The sequence below is a fragment of the Rhipicephalus sanguineus genome, chromosome 7 (assembly GCF_013339695.2).
Source record: "Rhipicephalus sanguineus isolate Rsan-2018 chromosome 7, BIME_Rsan_1.4, whole genome shotgun sequence".
Classification (NCBI taxonomy): Eukaryota; Metazoa; Arthropoda; class Arachnida; order Ixodida; family Ixodidae; genus Rhipicephalus; species Rhipicephalus sanguineus.
Genome location: NC_051182.1, coordinates 98,773,930 through 98,788,386, shown reverse-complemented (window position 1 = coordinate 98,788,386; position 14,457 = coordinate 98,773,930). Strand labels below are relative to the sequence as shown.

The following is a 14,457-nucleotide window of genomic DNA, read 5'->3' as shown; positions in this document are numbered from 1 at the left end:
ATATAGCGCTTTTCTCTTTTTTTTTCGAAGCAATTTTAAGCACTGCCATGGCTCTGTGGTAGAACACTTGCTCACCACGCAGAGGTCTTGGGTTCGAGTCCCACTTGAACCAAAGATTTTCTTATTTCTTTATTTGCATCTCTTGAATTTTCGCTCACGGACAAGGCTGATTTTTCGCTAACGACCAACGACGCCGAGGTCGACACCGGAATTTCTGCGAAACGACCTCTTTAACGCTGTCGCGTTAATATGAAAGGGAACACGGACTTTGTGTTGAAGCAACGGTTACTCGTGATGTGCGAACACAAATGTGACCTAGTGATTTCCAAGATGTTCCTTTCTGCTTGAACATTTGCTCTTATGAGCACTTTCTGTGTTTGATAACTGCGTTCAGCCACTATAGCCTCGTGAAAGCATTTTCTGTGCTCCCCCTCTATATTGCTCGTTACTGTACTGAAGGAAAAGATGAGATCGGCCGGTTAACAAAAGAACAAAAATAGCGCAGAGTAATGCCTGCTAACGCTTTCTTTCGACCTAATTGGTTTGTAACCTGAAGAAGGGTGCGACTGGGACCCAAAACGTCGGGGTTTTCTTCATTTCTGTGAGGACTTTTACTTTTAGTGAATACCTTGGTTGCTGGCACTTTTTCACCAATGAACTAGTAAAGTATTGAGCAAAATACAAAAGAAACCCGTAAAAAGGCCGGGCAGTCATTCTCTCAATCCTCTCTTTCTCTCTCTCCCTCTCTCTTTTACATATTGTGCCTCACATGACCGGTTACGCGTACCTAAAGAAGCCTTCACTTACTTCTTAACACACAGGGAGGCGCCAGCGTGTTGTCCGTGTTGGCCCACAGCCAGGACCAGTCCTTCCGCCTCCTCATGGTCGCGCTCGAGGCGGTGGTCATCCTTCAGTTCTACGGTGAGTCAGCGCATTCATGCCTAAAGACTGGGCTTGCAAACACGGACATGAGAGAGAAGTCAAGGCACCACAAACGTTTGTGATGTCCTGGCTTCTCTCTTGTGTGCATGGTTGCACGCCCTGTCTCTTCAACATGAATACGTACCAACTAGATAGCACAGCTCTCTCTTCTGCGTCAGCGCACACGACGAGGGTTTCGCGTGCTTCCTGTAGCAGTCGAACAAACTTGCATTGCGCAGCTCTCTTTAATACGCTCATAAAAGGCCACTATACAAGGATAAAATATTTCTCGCTTCATGGCCCGAAAAATGACGTGCACGTTAGAAGGGATGAGATATCGTTTAAGAGGGGATGTCCTTAAAGCCAACGTTTTGACAAGAGGGCTCGCTCTCGTCACGCGTCTTAGAACAGCAGGAGGTTCAGCTAGTTGATGTAACACGTGATCGAAGACTGTAAGATGGGCAGGAATGGGCACCAGGAAGGAGAAACGGACAGCACAAACGCCATCAAATGAAGTGCAGTTCACCATTCCTGAGCTAGTGCAGTTCAGCTTTTTTTTCAGCCACAGAGCGACCATTCACTTCACGATGGTTCAGCAAACGCTTGGGGTTGTTTAGGGCCCCTTTTTAGATTAGCCTTGATGTGAGACAGCAACCAACTTTTTTATATTGCAAAATGAGCATAACCACTGTGTGTCAAGTACGGAGACTAGTGTAGACAGCCGAGAGCCTCGTCAATCCATGGCATATAGTATTGGCTTCCTTACGCGTTACTTTGTATAGATCACGGTAGACTGCACACAAGCGTCAGCTACACTCTTTCGTTACGAAGACAACTGGTGACGTTCATAAACTGCAGGAAAGTTCGGTGGCCATTTTTTTCAACTTCACGTTGCATGACTTGTCGTTCAGCGTTGGACACGAGATAAGAACATCGGTGGTTGGGCTGGCGTCACCGGTGTTCACTTTACGGGTGACAACGGATGTCTAACTCAAATATCGAAAGTGAGAAGCCGAGTGGTCGTTTTGTAACAAGATTTGCCATTGTATCACGGGGAGCCTATGCTTTCGCGGAGCAAATGTCTGAAAGTCGTGACATGTTTTTCAAGTATGCATTCTGAAAAAAAAATTGCCCAAATGTCAATACCTCTGCAGTTTTTCAACTGTTTCTTGACTGGAATGTTTGCGTTGTGGATGTTCTAGTCGTTAGCTCACACATACGTCAACGCTTATTTACGATTTAGAAGGAAACATTGTGCTATTGAAATGTTCCAGCAAGTTATTTTGCCGTCTATTATTCGTTTAAAGGCTTCACAACTTCTCTAACGAAAATTCTGAGTACGCGTAAAGTAATTCAAGGGCTCCCACAAAAACGTCTACATATTTTCAATGCAATCTGTCCCCTTGAGGCCTATCTATACGACTTGAAGCCTTCGCTACCTATGCTGACCTTACAGGTTCTTGCAGGTTCTTGCAGGTTTTCGTCATTAGTGACTGTACATTTTCGCAGGCGCGCGAAGACTGGCCCTTGACGAGAACATGATGACCAGTCGAGAGCCCAGCATTTTCGTCAAGATCTGTTGGACGTCGGTCATACCGCTCGTCATCAGCGTAAGTACATATTTGTTAGATTATGTAAAAAGTTCGACACTCTCGTCGAGCAAAACAGAACACGCTGCCTCAATAATAGCAGCTGCAGCGTTCGAATCCAGGGCCGTATCGCCAATTCGATGGGTCGTAACTGTGTCCGGTGTAACGCCTCATTTTTCGCGGTCTCTGTCCTAATCGATCCTTCGTCAAAGCTTAATTAGCAGCTAAGGCGCGGTCTCTGTCCTAATCTATCCTTCATCAAAGCCTAATTAGCAGCTAAGGCGCGGTCTCTGTCCTAATCTATCCTTCGTCAAAGCTTAATTAGCAGCTAAGGTGCGGTCTCTGTCCTAATCTGTTCTTCGTCAAAGCTTAATTGGCAGCTAAGGCGCGGTCTCTGTCCTAATCTATCCTTCGTCAAAGCTTAATTAGCAGCTAAGGCGCGGTCTCTGTCCTAATCTGTCCTTCGCCAAAGCTTAATTAGCAGCTAAGGCGCGGTCTCCGGCCTAATCTATCCTTCGTCAAAGCTTAATTAGCAGCTAAGGCGTCGAACAGCAAAGCTTGAGGGCGCGGCTTCGATGCCAGTTATAGGCGAAATGCAAGAACACCCGTGTGATTGGATTTATGTGCACATTAAAGAACGTCCATGTAGTCAAAATCAATGCGGGGTGCGTCATTACGGCGTGCCTCATATTGTGTTTCTGGCTAGCAAAATTCCTGAATTCAATTTTTTTCAACGTACTTTGCTGTAAAATACGAAAACAGCGGCGCGCATCGTAGAAACATCTGCACAGCCGCCTGTCGTGAAGGAACAGAGGAAAAAATATGCGAGAAGATAGTATTGCCTCACACAGCCAGCCTTGGCGAGCTAACGCTCTGAAAAGCTATTCCCTTTTTTTTTTTCTTTGTCTTGTAGTATTCTTTTCTCTTGTGTTTCAGATATTATGTGTCCTGCCAGTAACTTTCGCAGAAAAAAATTTCCAGAGAGGCCGACCTTTGTTACGACTCTGTGTTACGACCGCGTTGTCACAAGTTATTTGACGGACTCGCAGCAAAGTTCGGTTCTATGATATTATGCAAAGGTACCATGTAATGTTAATGTAAGAATTTAATTGTGCCAATACTAACATGATCCTCGGCTTCCCTTCACTTTACCTGTACTTTAAAGCTTGCCTTTAGTTAAACAGTTCCTTTCCTGCAATAATGCAGGTGTAAATTCCTATATCTCCTTCGGCAAAACACTGTGAATAAATCGTTGCGATCAAACTCTGAAGCACACTGTGAATAGTTCAAAATGCGCGTAAATTCTTCCGCTGCTTCGATTTGTTCTCCTTTCTTTTCTTTCTTGACAATTTGCAGGCTGTCGTGTATGGCAAGGTCGCTGGTACTTCGTGGCACAGCTACCCTCAGTGGCTCCTGTTCATCATTCTCTGGTTCGGCGCGCTCGAGCTCAGCTCCATAGCGGTCTTCGGGCTTACACTGCTGGAATGCACAAAGCTGGTGAGAACCAAGGGGCTAGTTGGGCTAGTTGGTGCAGCATAGCTACTTGTCAAGTTAGCGCGAAATGTTTAGAGGTGAACAAACATGTAAGCGATAGACCAGCGCTACTACCAACTTACTTCAATCGACACATCTTTTGATATACAAAGCAATTCATCTGTCGCACCACTTCCCTACGTGAAAGCGAGAAAGAAAACGAAATCAGCTGCTTCGAAGTAGCCGCTGTTCGTGGTGAGCACACAGTTGCCACTTAGAGCGGGTCTACAAAGTAATCGGAAGCTTCCCTTCAGGATATAGCAAATACACGGGGCTTCGGCATGTAATGCTAACTAGTAATGCACAATGCGTCAATTACGTTCTCAAATGTCACAAATCTTTTCGTTCACCAGCGCTCCTTGCGATAGGAAGGCTACGTCCAATAATTTTATGTCGAATTTGCAAAACAAAAGTTCTGCAAATTCGGTCCCTCGTAATTATCATAACCTTGCACGAACATAACCTTGCAAAGCGTCACTTCACAACGTACGCTTCGATGAAAAATTTTTAACGTTGCTTCCCGGTTTCTTCCCGCCGAAGAAACCCAGGCAGGGCGTCGCTCCACTGCCCGTACGGGTACCGTCCCGCTGGGAGGATGTCATGGCCTACCGCCAGCAGATCGCGCTCGAAATCGTCAGCTCGCGGAATACGCACGAGAAGGAGAGAACGTCCGCAGCAACGTCACCGGCGGAAGTGCCACCCTCTACCGGTCAAGAGCCTTCACAGAAACCGAAGGACGCCTCCACCACCGTGGCTTCGGACTCTGAGCACATGGCCAGCGACGTGTACGTGCCCTCGGAGCGCACGAAGCACGACGTGGAGTCGCCGAGCGACTGGCGCAACTTCTCCTTGGGTGATGATTCTGGTCCCAACAAGAAGTCCAAGAAGAAGAAAAATACGCAGAAGCCCGTCCACGAGACGGGAACGCTGCACGTGTCCCGAAACTTGAGTTCAGTGCGGCGATTGGCTAAACGTGACCAACAGGCTCCGCCTAAGCCGACGAAGTCGAGGCCTGCAGCTATTATCATATCCAAGCCGAAGCCCGTAGTGGGGAAGACTAAACAGTCCCACGTCGTAGCCCCTGCAGACAGCGTCGTGCCTGCGGCCGCGTCACCCGACAAAGACGATTACGAATGCCGTGACAGCTTCGAGAACCTAGACATGGTCGCCGACTCGGCCCACGTGTCGATCTTGCACGCCCCGGCTCCCTCCTCAGACGCCGACTTCCACAAGCCCTTGGCAAAGCGAGGAGCGGTCATCGTGAAGTCCTTCGAGGACGATCACAACCCGCCTCCGTCATTATGGCAGAAACACGCAGCGCCGGGACCGAAACCGGCGCACCTCGGTGAGCCCGCTAGGCCGACGGGAAACCTACCCCTCACCACGCAACCACCTGCGACAGCACCTACTACCGTAGCCGCAGCCGGTGCTACGACGTCGCACAAGCACGGCGAGGCCTCTGGCCCGCCGCGTGTCGAGAAGGGAGTTGCCGCCGCCGACGCGGGAGCTGCTGACCGGGGTAAGGAACGTCAAGGGGCATCGGGGCATCCGAATATAGCGAGTAAGGCTTCGCGCAAGCGATCGGCGTCTCGATTGTCATCGACGTCCTCTCGTAAGACGGGCAGCTTCCCTTCCGATGGCCAAAGCGTGGCAACGGTGCCGCGTGCGACGATGCCGCCGTCGTCCTCGGTCACCTCCTCAAAGGCGCCTCCTTCGGATGCAGTCATTCCAGCCGCAGGAACACTCGGCAAGTCTTCGCATGGTAAACGCCGGAGAATGTCCAAGCTGAGTCAGACGAGCGACAAGCAGTCGGAAGAAGAGCTCGAGTCACCGCGGCTTAAGTCCACCACCGGCCGCGAGTCGGACAGACGTGCTTGCGGGCCGAGTGGATCTGCTAAGGTTGCGCCGCTTGCCGGTGACGTTTCTTCCACCAAAGTGCCTTCGGGCACCGGTGCAGAGGGCGGGAAGATCGAACAAGCCTTGCCTGTGCAACCTACGGTTCCCGACAAGACGCAACGTGACGCGCCAGCGACATCTGAGGCTGCGAAGTCGAGCAGAGGAGAGGTTCAGGCACATCCTGGAAAGGAAGCGCCGACGTCGTCCGTGCCAGCAACCCGAGAGGAAGGACCGAAAGGTGTCGCAAGTACCAATGTAAGTGACTTTAACGAAGACATGCGCACATTATTTCTAATGTTAACTCCGCTGTTCATCAATTCCAATGCATAATGTTTAGGGAGCACCCATAAGGACACAAACGCCAAGGCATATGCACGTGTATGTACCGCTTTCTGGTATTGTTGAGAGCTAAAGGCTGCATTAGCCACTTGAAAGCGTCATTCGTAGTGAGCATAGGCGTGCGCAGGGTTCCCCATTAGGGGGCGGGGGGGCATAGGGTCGTCGCAGCGCCCCCCACCCTTCTAAGTCAATGTATGGGGCAGATTTTGCGCCCCCCCCCCCTCTTAGGTGAGTAGAAGGGTCAATGTACGGGGCAGATCTTGCGCTCCCCCCTCTTAGGTGATTAGGGGGGGCTGCCGTCCCCCCTGCGCCCCCTGTGCGCACGCCTATGGTAGTGAGCATGCTTACTTGACGACGGCCGGGGACACTAATGAGGGTCGCAGTTATGTTATGTTTTTGTAGTGGGCACTAAAGCTCAACATAATAATATCTGGGGTTTAACGTCCCAAAACCACGATATCGTTATGGGGTCTTGAAGAGCACCGGAAATTTCGACCATCTGGTGTTCTTGAACGTGCACTGACATCGCACGGTACATCGGCCTCTGGCATTTCGCCTCCATCGAAATGCGACTGCCGCGGCCTGGACCGAACCCGTGACCTTCGGGTGAGCAGCCGAGCACCGTAACGGCTACAACACCGCGGCCAACAGCTCAAAACTCGTATGAATACGCATAACTTAAATGACATGTGTGCCCATGGTTCTAATAATTTGTTTTGCTATTATTAGACACTCGCCTGACAGTGCGTGAACAGCCTCGTGCACGTCTGTGTAGAGCGCGCGAGCAGCCAGCCTTCTTCTGGGTGGCGACACCTGGCGATCGTTGCGGGGTCTCACGTGGTGTGTCCAGGAGCATGCGCGGCTTAATAGGCGTGCAGACCTGCTATGACGAAGCGACAACATTGAGTGCCCTTGTTTAACCGAATTTGCACTCGGCCTCTCCTAGCGGTGCCTCGATGCCAAAGAATGGCGCGTTTGGTCTGATAGCACGCGCCCGAGTCTTTCCGAAAAAACGATAAGCGCTTTGTGGCTGTTCCGAGATACGCGGTCACAGGGAAAAGTGATAACCTCGGGTAACGCGCATAGCCGGCAAAACAAAGGCGCTTACCAGCATCATTTTTCGATTAAAGCAATGTGCGCAGATCTCCATGTCTATCAGGCCACGCTTGGTCTGGTGCACGCCACGTCAGAGCCCGCAAATGCCGCGAGCTGCCGCGCACGCCTGTGCTATACACAGACGTGCGCGGGGCTATGCACGCTTCGGCCACTTTTCAACCGTAGTTCTTGTATTCAACTGCTAAAAAGCCTTCTTGCAATTCGATGCCAGTAAAACACGTACAGCTCCTAACAAACGCTTTAGGACAGTTAGACTGCACTGGAGCGCGGTTCTTTTTATGATACATAAATATCAGATATCCCTATGCGGTCCTTCGGACGCCACTCTCTATAACGCTGCGCCATGCAACAGAAGTAAGCGCTTTTTCGCATACTGCGTCATTACCCTCTCACTTCGTGCTGGTCATCATTCGGGTCCTTCTGCAGGCACACCACTTGGATTATGGAATCACGACCACTGCAAACCAGCTGGACATTGTCGATGTCTGCAAGCTTCCCGGTGACAAGTCCGCCCGGTTGCTTCGCAAGCTCGCCGTTGGCCTCAAGCGGCGCTCGCGTCGGCGGCGCCTCTCGCGCAAGAGTCTCGACTCTAACCAGGACGTCGACGACACGGCTGCTCTCAGGGCCACTGACACTTCGGCAGCCTCAGCCGAAAGCGGCGTACTGGATCGTGGTTCCTCGGCGTCTATCTCACTGGCATCGGCACCCGGAGTGACGACGTCGCGACCCGCCACGACCCACGCGCTTCAAGCCGCCTCCAGCACCTCTGTGCCGCAGCAGGAGACAGCCGCGAGGCAGCCAGCTGCCTCTGCTTCTCCAGCCGTCGTTGCGCCGGGGTCTATTTCACAGACGTCGGCCAAGACGACGTCGAGCGGGACGCGCCTTCCCGTCCCGTCGAAGGAACTCGAGCGCAGTCCCGCCGCTGCCGCTGCTGGCGTCGAGGCGAAGGACGCGACGCACGGGGAGAACGCGTGTCACGCGGGAGGTCCCAGTCCCAAGCAATTGCGAGACATGCCTGGGAAGGGCAACGTTCAGCCGATGCACCGCTCGGGACGCTCGTCGAAAAAGCAGCGGCATATAAGCAGCAGCGACCGCAGTGGTGAGCAGCACGACTCGGACAGCCGCCACTGAACGTCCACGTCGCACCGGCCTCCGAGGTCATCAGTCGCTGCTTCCTGCGCTCAGTGCGAGGTCTTCTTTCGGAGATCATGCACCGGGACCCGGTTTCGTGAACGCTTACTACGCCGGCTCGGAGATCTCGTATCGAGCAAGAACCTTGGACTGAAGAACTTCTGCATTGTGTGGCGCTGAGAGGCGTTCTCGAGTACCGCCGCGCTGTGGTCCGAGCGTTGTGTTTTTTTCTTCTCTTCGGTGTATATTGGTATATTCGCAAGAGCGTGATCGACGCTTCTAGTACGCGACTTGTGGTGCTTTTTTTTATACGGCACCACCGTACTTCTGTCCCGAGTTGCCACGAGAATATCAGGAGGAGGTGGCAACTACCTGCTTATCTGTGGATACAACAAACATTGTGACAGTGTCGCATAACGTTGCTGTACCTAAATTAGGTACTTAAAATTGATTGCTATTTAAACTGCTGTCCGAGGACAACAGTTTTGAATCCGCGCTGATGGCCTACAATTCGATATATGTAGAGAATTCGGCGCTTCAAAGAACCAAGGAAAGCTTCCTTCGTTTCACTCAACCTGTTTGTGGTCTACATTTTGTGTTTAAGAAAATTTGATTTGAATTGTGCAGTGCTTTTACAGCGCCATCATGGTTTGTATTTTGTGTCAATATTCTATCATTTTACTGACCGTGGCATTGCTTAGGCAACTAACCCCAATCGGCCCCGAACTTTTCATTGTCGTCCGCGCTGTTCACATTCTTCAAAAGTTGCACGACCTTGCTCTTGTGGCTGTTACCCAAACCACAATCGTATGTTTGCTGTTTTGTACATATATATTCAGAACTCGCGTCAAATCAAATCAGCAATGGTACGTCCGCTTGCAGTAAAGTTCATCTGGTGGAATTCTTTCCCCTCTCCCCCAGTTGTAGGTGAAATATTGTAAGAATTGTAGGTGAAGGGACATTCTTATGATCCCCGGGCATTAAATTACGAGCAGCGCCTTGCCTATAATCGGTCGCTCTATCTGAGCTAATTAACCAAGAAGACGCCATAATTATACTCGCGTACAACCTAAGAAAAAATGTAAGGTATACGGCCACACAACCACGGCGCGCCTGTCATTCACCTGTGAATGGTTGTCATGCTAGTTGGTTTCCGCTCGAACCTTGTTTTCTCGGCTAACGTAAATACCTCGCAGAATAAGGTTTAAAGCGCTAGGTGTGTCGTTAGTACCTAAAACATTGCGTTTGGCTGAACACCTGGGATGTCGGAATCCTTGACGAAGTTTACTAAGACGTTCAAGTTTCCAACCTAAAACCAAAGGGGAATTTAGGAGCTCGTTTTTTTCTTTGTTAGACATAGCCTTAATGAGAACCAACAGATAATCAAGCCAAGACAAGTATACACCACTTTCACGAGGAGGCTGCCATTTTTAAAGCACTTTACCGCCGCAGCGCCGTTTAGCGTCTGCAATGTTTTGCCGCCGTGCCGGTGTTTGGGGTTCTGCGGTGGTGTTGCGGCGTATACCCTCAGTTCACAAGGTATTGCTGTTCTTCGTGGTACAGTAAGTAATCGCTAAGCTTTCAGCTTCAAAATGGCTGAAAGAGCAAACGGCGATTGCCCACGAGACGTTCCCGCAGCGGCGCCGACGATAGACGTAGGAGGTGAGTAGAATTCCAATGCAGTTAAGCAGCACCGGTATATTGGTATTTGGTTTGTATGTTTTGTTATAGCTCGCCTTGTGAGGTTCTGTGAATATTCACTAGCGTTAACTTTCAGGACAACCATCGAAGTAATAGGTAAAACGTAAATTGAGACGAGCGAATACGTGCACCATTGTCCGGCTGCACGCTAAGTGCGCGCATTCCTTTTTAAAGCGACTCCCGGGTTTCCTTGCCGTGATTATTCAAGTTCAACATAACTCTAACATAACATAACATAACATAACATAAATCTAACAAACCATTTGGTTCCGCCTGGCACGTTGCAGTACAAGGTTCGTGGAACGAAGGGAGCACAAGCAGCGATGCCTCTGTTGATTCGTGTCGTCGTCGTAGTTAAAAGCTTGTGATCTCTAATCGTTGTGCAGGATAAGAAAAGGATGTACGACGGGTGAGCTCAAACTTTGACGTACAAACAGCGCGATCAGAAATTACACCATCTCCCGCTAAAGGGGACCATGAGGCGATGCGAAGCCGGAGCACTTGCACGATCGCGTTCCGTTGGCGTTCGTTGGGCATGCTACCGACCTCGCGTAGTGGAACGCGAAGAGGGACGCTACGCGCGTCGTATCTTCCATCTAGCCTGGCCGTTAATTCTCACAGGGCGAGCGGGGAACGCGGTCGACAGGCGGGCGAGAGGGGGGCAGCGTAGGAGAGGAGAGAGAAGGGGAGGGGACGCGCATGCGCTCGAGCTCATCGCGGCGTTGCGCAGGAGAGAATTTCGGCATGTCTAGCCCGCGTTTCAGAGGAAGAGTGGAAAGGGGGAGGGGTATGGGAGAGGGGAGAGGGGAAGGGGAGAGGGAAAGTGGAGAGGAGGTGTGTGGAGAGGGTATGCGCCGTAAGGGTGGTCACGCCGCACACCACCGGATTGAGCTCGGCCTTCAGATACTTCGCATCTAAAAATGAAAGTAAGCTTGTTGCGCATCTGGAAGCACGGCATGGCGTAAGTAAACTTCGGCGCGAGCAGCCGCCACTAGCGATACGCCGAAAGAGCGCCCGTTTCTGGTAACATTGTTGTCAGTTCGTTTTTAGACGAGTACTTGAAAATCGTTACGACGAGCGCACATGCTCGGGTAACGCGATTATTCACGACACCCAGGTTGCCGCGGGAAAAAAAAGTGCAGTTGTCATGACGCTACCCCATTTATCGTCGCAAAATTGTCAAGTCGAGAACGACGTGCTCTCGACGAAACGTTAGGGGGCGCGTACCTGTTCCAAAAAACACTTACTTCTTGCACGCCTATCTTTCATGTAGTTTGGAAAGTGCTAATTCGATAATCTCGGAATCGCTCGCACTTAGATGGAACATTTCGCTAGCCGCAGGCATTGTAAATCGTCTGCTGTTGCATAGAAATGAGGGATGTTGATGTTATGGGAAAAGAGCTCTTGGCCACACCTTTTCTGCATTAATCGTCAGCTTTCACATTGTTTGTCTTTGGTGCAGATGATAAAGTGTGCCAGCACCCATGCACAACTAACTGGTGTGATGAAGAAATGAGCACAAGTGCAGACGCCACATATAATAAACTATTTGTTGGAGAAGAAGGCGTGCGACCTGTAAGTGAAGTGATTTCGAAGCATGGTGCACTTCGCGCGTCTCGTCTGCCAGCCTTTTGCGCTTCCGATAGCTGCTGTCGCAGCCAAACACAGCGCAGTGGTAGCCTGTCGACCTGTACTCGTCCGACATTTCGATTTTCGGCAGCGCAATTGTTTTAGCGCGTCGAAAAATGGAAACACATTGACCTCTCGCTGACGACGCAATGCAAAACGCGGGAATCCGCACACACCAGCAGCAATTGGCCGGACGGCCGGATACGCGGTGGAGAGGGAGAGAGTGATGAAAATGCACCGGTTCGAGGCTACGCTTCTCGTCTCCGTGAAAACGGTCTATATGGGGCGTACTCGTAGTTATTATGATATAAATGGGAAGAAAGTAAAGTGAACGAAAAGGCACATTGTTCGGGGCATGGAGCGAACCTGCTACCTTCGAATAACGCGTCGTATGCGCTACCGATTGAGCTACCGTGGCGGTCGTCCTCTCGTCCACTTAATCGGGTATATCTATGCATCTGCGGTGAAACTTGTACCCACCTAATGTAGAAATCTGCGCACGTCTGCGACTTCGACCGTTGCCGATTTATCGGCTATAGATGGGTTGCACTGACGTCGCTGAAACAGCCATTCTGGAGCACCGATATGGTGGGACGCGAACTTCGTGTCGTCACGTTAGTGTTATCAGTACACCGTATGCTGGTTCCTTCGTTATTAATGCACAGAGACCCAATAACGTTCCAGCGCCGTCGTTATCTCACTGAAGCGGATCAATCGCCGTGTGATTATACTGGCTTGACATCATCTAAGCCGCCATGCTGGAGCCATCTTGTGCATTCATGACGTCACAGGCAAGCTATCAATATAGCCACAATATTGCGTCACACCAAGCTTATTTATTGTTATGGTCATGCTGCGGGCACTTTTAAAGTCTTGGTGTAAATATAACAATTGAATCCACTTTCTTCCCGCGCCGTCAAAATATCCGACGCCACCGCGGCGGACATTAAAAGTACGCCCAGACAAAGATGACGCGGCGCGCGTGCCTCGGTAATGAGTCAAGCGCCGTCTTCGCCTCACATACACACGCTGACTCACGCGACTTGCACGCCAGTCCGGCGGCCATGTTGTTCTTTTGTTGGCGTCACACGGCAGCGCCGCCACGGAATTTTCGGGAGCCCCCAACAGGAGGCCCGTTCTTCCACGGGGCGGCGACTTTTGTGCAGCGCCTGCCAAGCCCGAGGAACGGCGGGCGTGCCAGAACGCCCATTCATGGCGTCGGAAACGTATAAGAAAATAGCGACTCCGCGAAGCCCCTCAGCAGACACCCATCAAGACTGAGGGTGTCAGCCCCAAGGGGCTTCATACCGAGATCTTTCGGTGGTGCTGGAGCACTTGGAGACATCGATCGGTCAACGGATCCGAAGCTAGTTTATATGTTAGCGTTATAACATATTAGGCCATTAGCTTTCGAACCGAAACGGTAGGACCTCGTGTTTTGGTTTCTGTGGTGCAGGTCGAAGGGGAATGGGCAACACCTGTCACGTGACGTGCCGAGTGCGAGTGAAAACATGGCGTTTGACGTTTTTTTTTTCTTTTGTAAGTTCATCTGGTCAGATTCTTTAATAACTGTCGCGGTTTTACGTCCCAAAACCGCGATATGATATGAGAGGCGCCGTGAGTGGAAGGCTCCGGAAATTAACCACCTGGGCTTCTTTAACGCGCACCTAAATCTAAGCACACGGCGTCCCTATAGTATATTGCCGACAGAATTATGCCTTCATCGAAATGCGACCGCCGTGGCCGGTATTCGATCCCGCGACCTTCGGGCCAGAAGTCAAGCCCCATAAGCACTGGAACAGCGCGGCCGATGTTCAGCTCCTTCGACAGCGATATAGTTCGGGAGATATTCGAAATGACCTGTCATAACACTGCAGTAATTCCATGAATAGAGTTAATTTGCATGGACTCCCGAGGTCAGGGGCGTAGCCAGAAATTTTTTAGGGGGAGGGGGAGGGGCTACTCTTCTGCGCGAGGCATCGCAACTACACTTACCTTTATTTCGATTCCATATAGCATGTTGTTGGACGTTAAATTTTAAAACGCGTTACGCAGTCTCGAAGTTAAAGGAAACAGCACACTCTTTTAATTAGCTGCGTTTCTTCGTTATCTAGTAAATACGGATTTATTCATTCTACAGGCAATCCACCATATGGATTACCTCCAGGGGCGTAGCCAGAAATTTTTTTCGGAGGGGGTTCAACCATACTTTGTGTATGTTCGTTGGTGCCTTTGTATGTGTGCGTGCCTATATACGCAAGCAAAACTGAAAATTTTCGGGAGGGGAGGGGGTTGGACCCCCAACCCCCCCCCCCCCTTTGGCTACGCCCCTGATTACCTCGAAACAGAAAAAAAAATAGACAGGGTAAGAAAGAAGCGTTCTTCATGCACATTACTGCAGAGAGGCGCGAACTACGGGACACTGAAACACACAAGACACAACGCTGACAGAGTTCATAGTGAGAGCTGTGTCCTTCGTGTTTCACTGTCGCGTAGTTTGCGCTGTTTTGTAATAATGCTCATGAACCGACTAGCCCACCTACGAACACTTGTTCTTAGGTGGGCTTGTTAGTGATATATAATGGCCGGGTGTTCACTCTTT

At 50.6% G+C, this 14,457-nt stretch overlaps 1 protein-coding gene across 1 annotated transcript in view; it reads left to right on the top strand.

The window, feature by feature from the left end:
• LOC119398868 (sodium-dependent proline transporter) overlaps positions 1 to 403 on the top strand; it is a 45,484-nt gene extending 45,081 nt beyond the window's left edge. Inside the window, exon 12 of the mRNA XM_037665686.2 lies at positions 395 to 403. Coding sequence (XP_037521614.2) covers positions 395 to 403 — 9 coding nt within the window. The remainder of the gene's footprint in view (positions 1 to 394) is intronic.
• Positions 404 to 14,457: the final 14,054 nt, after the last annotated feature.